The sequence below is a fragment of the Engystomops pustulosus genome, unplaced genomic scaffold, assembly GCF_040894005.1.
Source record: "Engystomops pustulosus unplaced genomic scaffold, aEngPut4.maternal MAT_SCAFFOLD_124, whole genome shotgun sequence".
Taxonomy (NCBI): domain Eukaryota; kingdom Metazoa; phylum Chordata; class Amphibia; order Anura; family Leptodactylidae; genus Engystomops; species Engystomops pustulosus.
Genome location: NW_027285005.1, coordinates 1042 through 10672, shown reverse-complemented (window position 1 = coordinate 10672; position 9631 = coordinate 1042). Strand labels below are relative to the sequence as shown.

Genomic DNA, 9631 nt, shown 5'->3' with positions numbered 1-9631 from the left:
CCGGGTCCTGTCCTAGTAGTATGTATGTGTATGTACTGTACAGAAGGGTTTGGAGACCCCGGGTCCTGTCCTAGTAGTATGTATGTGTATGTACTGTACAGAGGGGTGTGGAGACCCCGGGTCCTGTCCTAGTAGTATGTGTGTGTATGTACTGTACAGAGGGGTGTGGAGACCCCGGGTCCTGTGCTAGTAGTATGTGTGTGTATGTACTGTACAGAGGGTCGTGGAGACCCCGGGTCCTGTCCTAGTAGTATGTGTGTGTATGTACTGTACAGAGGGGTGTGGAGACCCCGGGTCCTCTCCTAGTAGTATGTATGTGTATGTACTGTACAGAAGGGTGTGGAGACCCCGATTCCTGTACTAGTAGTATGTATGTGTATGTACTGTACAGAGGGGTGTGGAGACCCCGGGTCCTGTCCTAGTAGTATGTGTGTATGTACTGTAGAGAGGGGTGTGGAGACCCCGGGTCCTGTCCTAGTAGTATGTATGTGTATGTACTGTACAGAAGGGTGTGGAGACCCCGGGTCCTGTCCTAGTAGTATGTGTGTGTATGTACTGTACAGAGGGGTGTGGAGACCCCGGGTCCTGTGCTAGTAGTATGTGTGTGTATGTACTGTACAGAGGGTCGTGGAGACCCCGGGTCCTGTCCTAGTAGTATGTGTGTGCATGTACTGTACAGAGGGGTGTGGAGACCCCGGGTCCTCTCCTAGTAGTATGTGTGTGTATGTAAGTTACAGAGGGGTGTGGAGACCCCGGGTCCTGTCCTAGTATTATGTATGTGTATGTACTGTACAGAGGGGTGTGGAGACCCCGGGTCCTGTCCTAGTAGTATGTATGTGTATGTACTGTACAGTGGGGTGTGGAGACCCCGGGTCCTGTCCTAGTAGTATGTATGTGTATGTACTGTACAGAGGGGTGTGGAGACCCCGGGTCCTGTCCTAGTAGTATGTATGTGTATGTACTGTACAGAGGGGTGTGGAGACCCCGGGTCCTGTCCTAGTAGTATGTGTGTGTATGTACTGTACAGAAGGGTGTGGAGACCCCGGTTCCTGTCCTAGTAGTATGTGTGTGTATGCACTGTACAGAGAGGTGTGGAGACCCCGGGTCCTCTCCTAATACTATGTATGAGTATGTACTGTACAGAGGGGTGTGGAGACCCCGGGTCCTGTCCTAGTAGTATGTGTATGTACAGCACAGAGGGGGTTTGAAGACCCCGGGTCCTGTCCTAGTAATATGTGTGTGTATGTACTGTACAGAGGGGTGTGGAGACCCCGGGTCCTGTCCTAGTAGTATGTGTGTGTATGTACTGTACAGAGGGGTGTGGAGACCCCGGGTACTGTGCTAGTAACATGTGTGTGTATGTACTGTACAGAGGGGTGTGGAGACCCCGGGTCCTGTCCTAGTAGTATGTGTGTGTATGTACTGTACAGAGGGGTGTGGAGACCCCGGGTCCTGTGCTAGTAGTATGTATGTGTATGTACTGTACAGAGGGGTGTGGAGACCCCGGGTCCTGTCCTAGTAGTATGTGTGTGTATGTACTGTACAGAGGGGTGTGGAGACCCCAGGTACTGTGCTAGTAGTATGTATGTGTATGTACTGTACAGAGGGGTGTGGAGACCCCACGTCCTGTCCTAGTAGTATGTATGTGTATGTTTTGTACAGAGGGGTGTGGAGACCCCGGGTCCTGTGCTAGTAGTATGTATGTGTATGTACTGTACAGAGGGGTGTGGAGACCCCGGGTTCTGTCCTAGTAGTATGTATGTGTATGTACTGTACAGAGGGGTGTGGAGACCCCGGGTCCTGTCCTAGTAGTATGTGTGTGTATGTACTGTACAGAGTGGTGTGGAGACCCCGGGTCCTGTCCTAGTAGTATGTATGTGTATGTACTGTACAGAGGGGTGTGGAGACTCCGGGTCCTGTCCTAGTAGTATGTATGTGTATGTACTGTACAGAGGGGTGTGGAGACCCCGGGTCATGTCCTAGTAGTATGTATGTGTATGTACTGTACAGAGGGGTGTGGAGACCCCGGGTCCTGTGCTAGTACTATGTGTGTGTATGTACTGTACAGAGGGGTGTGGAGACCCCGGGTCCTGTCCTAGTAGTATGTGTGTGTATGTACTGTACAGAGTGGTGTGGAGACCCCGGGTCCTGTCCTAGTAGTATGTATGTGTATGTACTGTACAGAGGGGTGTGGAGACCCCGGGTCATGTCCTAGTAGTATGTGTGTGTATGTACTGTACAGAGTGGTGTGGAGACCCCGGGTCCTGTCCTAGTAGTATGTATGTTTATGTACTGTACAGAGGGGTGTGGAGACCCCGGGTCATGTCCTAGTAGTATGTATGTGTATGTACTGTACAGAGGGGTGTGGAGACCCCGGGTCATGTCCTAGTAGTATGTATGTGTATGTACTGTACAGAGGGGTGTGGAGACCCCGGGTCATGTCCTAGTAGTATGTATGTGTATGTACTGTACAGAGGGGTGTGGAGACCCCGGGTCCTGTGCTAGTACTATGTGTGTGTATGTACTGTACAGAGGGGTGTGGAGACCCCGGGTCCTGTCCTAGTAGTATGTGTGTGTATGTACTGTACAGAGTGGTGTGGAGACCCCGGGTCCTGTCCTAGTAGTATGTATGTGTATGTACTGTACAGAGTGGTGTGGAGACCCCGGGTCCTGTCCTAGTAGTATGTATGTGTATGTACTGTACAGAGGGGTGTGGAGACCCCGGGTCATGTCCTAGTAGTATGTATGTGTATGTACTGTACAGAGGGGTGTGGAGACCCCGGGTCCTGTGCTAGTACTATGTGTGTGTATGTACTGTACAGAGGGGTGTGGAGACCCCGGGTCCTGTCCTAGTAGTATGTATGTGTATGTACTGTACAGAGGGGTGTGGAGACCCCGGGTCCTGTGCTAGTACTATGTGTGTGTATGTACTGTACAGAGGGGTGTGGAGACCCCGGGTCCTGTCCTAGTAGTATGTGTGTGTATGTACTGTACAGAGGGGTGTAGAGACTATTGTAGCTTTCTGGGTCAGTTCCTGCCTGGTCCAGGTATACGTTTTTGGGTGTCTACATATCCATCGTCTCCCCACTGCTGAGGCCTCGGTCATTGTGCTGGTCACGGCCTTGGGGTCCTTACTGTTAGAAGTTGGGAAACGCAGGGATCACGCAGTGTTAATATCTGACAATGAGACAGAAACTAGAAGCTGCACTTTAATTTAGACTTAAATCCACAAGGTGTGAGAACTAGGAGAGACCTCAGGCGGGCAGAGTGACCTGCAGGCAGGACCCCAGGGTCCTCACATCCGAGACTGGAGATGAGACTGAGGCCACAGTGTATCCGGGCGACACGTGGAACGTCTGGAGCCCAACGCCGGCCGCCGCGAGACCCTCTGAAACAGAAGAAAACAGACCCACCACCAATGAGAAGACCAAACGTGGACAACACCCCCGGAAAACTACGAGGCCCGAGACACGACTCACCTACGAGTTTGGGGAGATTTGTCTCACTGGTCCAAAGCAGCAGAGTCCCCTCCAGTGACACCGGACTCCTGAAGGGGGAAGGTCCAATCTGTATCAGGCAGGGAGTGTCACCAAGTAGTCCCCCAATTAACCTCAGTCCTCCTCCAGACACCTCCAGCCCGTTCTGTGGGGATTCCAAGGAGTGTCGAGAAATCACCTGGAGAAGAACGGAGAAGAGAGAGCGATGATGGAGGACCAGGAACTGGATCTCTGGGAGAGTCTCGAGGGTTCTGAGGAGCTGGGCCCAGGTATGACATGACACCCGGCTGGATCACCTGGATTCCGGCCTGCTTGGCGAAGAAGCACGAGTTGACCAGATTGACCTTATTGTCTGAATTTTGGAGCAGTCCAATGGCCACAGCTGAGCAGAGGAAGGAACCAAAGTTCTTCACAGCGTCCCCTGGTGGTAGAGAAACACATGTGGAATAATATACGGGGGACGTGGAGGAGATCAGTGGGTTGGTGGCTACAGGAGCAGAAGGTCTGACCTCTCCCCCTGGGAAGCAGGAAGATCTCCGAGCTCTCACCTGTCGTGGTCACCTGGATCTCTCCACCGACTTGTGGCAACAACGAGTGAAGAAGGCGACCGAGAGCTTCACCCAACCTGATCCATGGTCTGGTCTCTGGAGAGAAGGCCTTGGTAAGAGCCGGGGCATTGACCTGAGGGGCCGAGAGACAAGAACATCAGCCGCAGGGCAAGGTGACCACGTGATGTATAAGACGAGCCCCAGAGGAGCCGGGAGAGTAGAATATGTGAGGAGGTGACACTGCGCCCCCACCTACAGGGCGACCGCCACAGACTGGATTTATCGGGGTCACTGGGTGTGGCCTGGAGATCCCAGGGTTACAGAGGGTACCCTGGACATAGTGGGGGTACCCTGGACACAGTGGGGGTTCCCTGGATACCCTGGACATAGTGAGGGTTCCCTTGATACCCTGGACATAGTGAGGGTTCCCTGGACATAGTGGGGGTACCCTGGATACCCTGGACATAGTGGGGGTTCCCTGGATACCCTGGACATAGTGGGGGTACCCTGGATACCCTGGACATAGTGGGGGTACCCTGGATACCCTGGACATAGTGGGGGTTCCCTGGATACCCTGGACATAGTGGGGGTTCCCTGGACATAGTGGGGGTACCCTGGACATAGTGGGGGTACCCTGGATACCCTGGACATAGTGGGGGTACCCTGGACATAGTGGGGGTACCCTGGATACCCTGGACATAGCGGGGGTACCCTGGTCATAGTGGGGGTACCCTAGGTTCCCTGGACATAGTGGGGTTTCCCTGGACATAGTGGGGGTACCCTGGATACCCTGGACATAGTGGGGGTACCCTGGACATAGTGGGGGTACCCTGGATACCCTGGACATAGTGGGGGTACCCTGGATACCCTGGACATAGTGGGGGTACCCTGGATACCCTGGACATAGTGGGGGTTCCCTGGATACCCTGGACATAGTGGGGGTTCCCTGGACATAGTGGGGGTACCCTGGACATAGTGGGGGTACCCTGGATACCCTGGACATAGTGGGGGTACCCTGGACATAGTGGGGGTACCCTGGATACCCTGGACATAGCGGGGGTACCCTGGTCATAGTGGGGGTACCCTAGGTTCCCTGGACATAGTGGGGTTTCCCTGGACATAGTGGGGGTACCCTGGATACCCTGGACATAGTGGGGGTACCCTGGACATAGTGGGGGTACCCTGGATACCCTGGACATAGTGGGGGTACCCTGGATACCCTGGACATAGTGGGGGTACCCTGGACATAGTGGGGGTACCCTGGACACCCTGGACATAGTGGGGGTACCCTGGACATAGTGGGGGTACCCTGGACATAGTGGGGGTACCCTGGACATAGTGGGGGTACCCTCTGCCTCTATAATGGGGGGCGCTATACTGCGAGAGGAGCTGTGTACATGGGGGCAGTGCCCTCTGCTGGACAATCTGTGCACTGCATGGGAAGATTAGAGCCCCCCATACACTCACCGCCCCCACCAGCGCACGCTCCTTCACCAGATCCACAATCTGCTGAGCGATCTCCTCCCCGCAGCGGTTCTGAGCCTCCAAGGTGCTGGCCCCAAGGTGCGGGAGGCTGATGACCAGAGGATGGTCGGCGAGGGCCCGGTCCCGGGGAGGCTCCTGGAAGGATTACAAGGAAGACGAGTCCAAGTCCCACTGGGCGATCACTGGAGGAGGCCACGGAGCCACGGAGCTTCAGACCACGAGTATTTCCATCAGGGCATTAAACACGCAACGTTTCGATTCCTCACAAATCTTTATCAAGCATAAAAATCATGGAGCAAACAAACATTATAAATATATACAGAGTGTAGTGACATCACCGCAGATATAAAGAGCACAGCGTATCCAAGCGTATCCAAGCAGATCCTAAACAATCGTTACAACGTCTCCACCTCGTGTCCATGGTTAATGTGATGATCCCGCATCCTCTTCCCAAAAAGCCGGTCCACAGGAGGCGCGGATATTCCAGTTAGTCTCAGTTATTGTTTATAATACACTCGGATACACTCGGATACGCGGTGTCTAGATACATTGAGATCCTGTGCACTCTATGTATCTGTTTTTATGCTGGATAAAGATTTTGTGAGGAATCGCCACGATGCGTTTTTACACCTGGACGGAAGTGAAGGCTCCTGGGATTGCTCTTCGTGGCTGCTGTCTGTAGTAGGTACTCAGGGCCCCCCCTAGTGGTGGTCACTTACCTCTGTGAAGACATCCAGCCCCGCGCCCCCGCACTGCCCACTCTCCAGCGCCCGCAGCAGAGCCGCCTCATCGATGATCCCCCCCCGGGCGCAGTTAATGACCTGGACTCCACGTTTGCACTTAGAAAAGGCGACATCATCTATAAGACCTGGAGACAGAGGAAGTAGGAGACGATTACAGAGCTGTGTATACCTGTAGTAGAGGGGGGGGGGGGGGAGTGTACAGAGCTGTGTATACCTGTAGTAGAGGGGGGGGGGGGGAGTGTACAGAGCTGTGTATACCTGTAGTAGGGGGGAGGAGCGGAGTGTACAGAGCTGTGTATACCTGTAGTAGAGGGGGGAGGAGGAGGAGTGTACAGAGCTGTGTATACCTGTAGTAGGGGGGGGGGAGGAGTGTACAGAGCTGTGTATACCTGTAGTAGAGGGGGGGGGGGGGGAGTGTACAGAGCTGTGTATACCTGTAGTAGAGGGGGGAGGAGGAGGAGTGTACAGAGCTGTGTATACCTGTAGTAGGGGGGGGGAGGAGTGTACAGAGCTGTGTATACCTGTAGTAGAGGGGGGGGGGGGGGAGTGTACAGAGCTGTGTATACCTGTAGTAGAGGGGGGAGGAGGAGGAGTGTACAGAGCCGTGTATACCTGTAGTAGAGGGCAGGAGCGGAGTGTACAGAGCTGTGTATACCTGTAGTAGGGGGGAGGAGGAGTGTACAGAGCTGTGTATACCTGTAGTAGGGGGGGGGAGGAGTGTACAGAGCTGTGTATACCTGTAGTAGAGGGGGGGGGAGGAGTGTACAGAGCTGTGTATACCTGTAGTAGAGGGCAGGGAGGAGTGTACAGAGCTGTGTATACCTGTAGTAGAGGGCGGGGAGGGAGTGTACAGAGCTGTTATACCTGTAGTAGGGGGGGAGAGGAGTGTACAGAGCTGTGTATACCTGTAGTAGAGGGCAGAGCGGAGTGTACAGAGCTGTGTATACTGTAGTAGAGGGCAGGAGCGGAGTGTACAGAGCTGTGTATACCTGTAGTAGAGGGGGGGGGGGGGAGTGTACAGAGCTGTGTTGTATACCTGTAGTAGAGGGGAGGAGGAGGAGTGTACAGAGCTGTGTATACCTGTAGTAGAGGGGGGGGGGGAGTGTACAGAGCTGTGTATACCTGTAGTAGAGGGGGGGGGAGTGTACAGAGCTGTGTATACCTGTAGTAGAGGGGAGGAGGAGGAGTGTACAGAGCTGTGTATACCTGTAGTAGAGGGGGGGGGGGGGAGTGTACAGAGCTGTGTATACCTGTAGTAGGGGGGAGGAGGAGTGTACAGAGCTGTGTATACCTGTAGTAGAGGGCAGGCGCGGAGTGTACAGAGCTGTGTATACCTGTAGTAGAGGGGGGGGGGGGGAGTGTACAGAGCTGTGTATACCTGTAGTAGAGGGGGGAGGAGGAGGAGTGTACAGAGCCGTGTATACCTGTAGTAGAGGGCAGGAGCGGAGTGTACAGAGCTGTGTATACCTGTAGTAGAGGGGGGGGGGGGGGAGTGTACAGAGCTGTGTATACCTGTAGTAGAGGGCAGGAGCGGAGTGTACAGAGCTGTGTATACCTGTAGTAGGGGGGGAGGAGTGTACAGAGCTGTGTATACCTGTAGTAGAGGGCAGGAGCGGAGTGTACAGAGCTGTGTATACCTGTAGTAGAGGGCAGGAGCGGAGTGTACAGAGCTGTGTATACCTGTAGTAGGGGGGAGAAGTGTACAGAGCTGTGTATACCTGTAGTAGGGGGGAGGAGGAGGAGTGTACAGAGCCGTGTATACCTGTAGTAGGGGGCAGGAGCGGAGTGTACAGAGCTGTGTATACCTGTAGTAGGGGCAGGAGGAGGAGTGTACAGAGCTGTGTATACCTGTAGTAGGGGGGAGGAGGAGGAGTGTACAGAGCTGTGTATACCTGTAGTAGGGGGGGGAGGAGGAGTGTACAGAGCTGTGTATACCTGTAGTAGAGGGGGGGGGGGGGAGTGTACAGAGCTGTGTATACCTGTAGTAGGGGGGAGGAGGAGTGTACAGAGCTGTGTATACCTGTAGTAGAGGGCAGGCGCGGAGTGTACAGAGCTGTGTATACCTGTAGTAGAGGGGGGGGGGGGGGAGTGTACAGAGCTGTGTATACCTGTAGTAGAGGGGGGAGGAGGAGGAGTGTACAGAGCCGTGTATACCTGTAGTAGAGGGGGGGGGGGAGTGTACAGAGCTGTGTATACCTGTAGTAGAGGGGGGGGGGGGAGTGTACAGAGCTGTGTATACCTGTAGTAGAGCGGAGGAGGAGGAGTGTACAGAGCTGTGTATACCTGTAGTAGAGGGGGGGGGGAGTGTACAGAGCTGTGTATACCTGTAGTAGAGGGGGGGGAGTGTACAGAGCTGTGTATACCTGTAGTAGAGGGGAGGAGGAGGAGTGTACAGAGCTGTGTATACCTGTAGTAGAGGGGGGGGGGGGGAGTGTACAGAGCTGTGTATACCTGTAGTAGGGGGGAGGAGGAGTGTACAGAGCTGTGTATACCTGTAGTAGAGGGCAGGCGCGGAGTGTACAGAGCTGTGTATACCTGTAGTAGGGGGAGGGGAGTGTACAGAGCTGTGTATACCTGTAGTAGGGGGGGAGGAGTGTACAGAGCTGTGTATACCTGTAGTAGAGGGGGGGGGGGGAGTGTACAGAGCTGTGTATACCTGTAGTAGAGGGGGGAGGAGGAGGAGTGTACAGAGCCGTGTATACCTGTAGTAGAGGGCAGGAGCGGAGTGTACAGAGCTGTGTATACCTGTAGTAGAGGGGGGGGGGGGGAGTGTACAGAGCTGTGTATACCTGTAGTAGAGGGCAGGAGCGGAGTGTACAGAGGTGTGTATACCTGTAGTAGGGGGAGGGGAGTGTACAGAGCTGTGTATACCTGTAATAGGGGGGGGAGGAGTGTACAGAGCTGTGTATACCTGTAGTAAAGGGGGAGGAGTGTACAGAGCTGTGTATACCTGTAATAGGGAGGAGGAGGAGTGTACAGAGCCGTGTATACCTGTAGTAAAGGGGGAGGAGTGTACAGAGCTGTGTATACCTGTAGTAGGGAGGAGGAGGAGTGTACAGAGCCGTGTATACCTGTAGTAGGGGGAGGAGGAGTGTACAGAGCTGTGTATACCTGTAGTAGGGGGGGGGAGGAGTGTACAGAGCTGTGTATACCTGTAGTAGAGGGCAGGAGCGGAGTGTACAGAGCTGTGTATACCTGTAGTAGGGGGGAGGAGTGTACAGAGCTGTGTATACCTGTAGTAGGGGGGGAGGAGTGTACAGAGCTGTGTATACCTGTAGTAGGGGGGAGGAGGAGTGTACAGAGCTGTGTATACCTGTAGTAGGGGGGGGGGAGGAGTGTACAGAGCTGTGTATACCTG

The 9631-nt window shown here is 54.3% G+C and overlaps 1 protein-coding gene across 1 annotated transcript; it reads right to left on the bottom strand.

Annotated features, from left to right (window-relative positions):
* Positions 1-3196: 3196 nt before the first annotated feature.
* On the bottom strand, positions 3197-6928 carry LOC140108396 (D-3-phosphoglycerate dehydrogenase-like; the record flags this gene model as incomplete). Its single annotated transcript, XM_072131708.1, has 7 exons — positions 3197-3388; positions 3480-3675; positions 3794-3918; positions 4046-4178; positions 5513-5665; positions 6250-6398; positions 6886-6928. Coding segments are annotated over 7 exons (933 nt in total), but the record flags the coding sequence as incomplete, so codon positions are not given.
* Positions 6929-9631: the final 2703 nt, after the last annotated feature.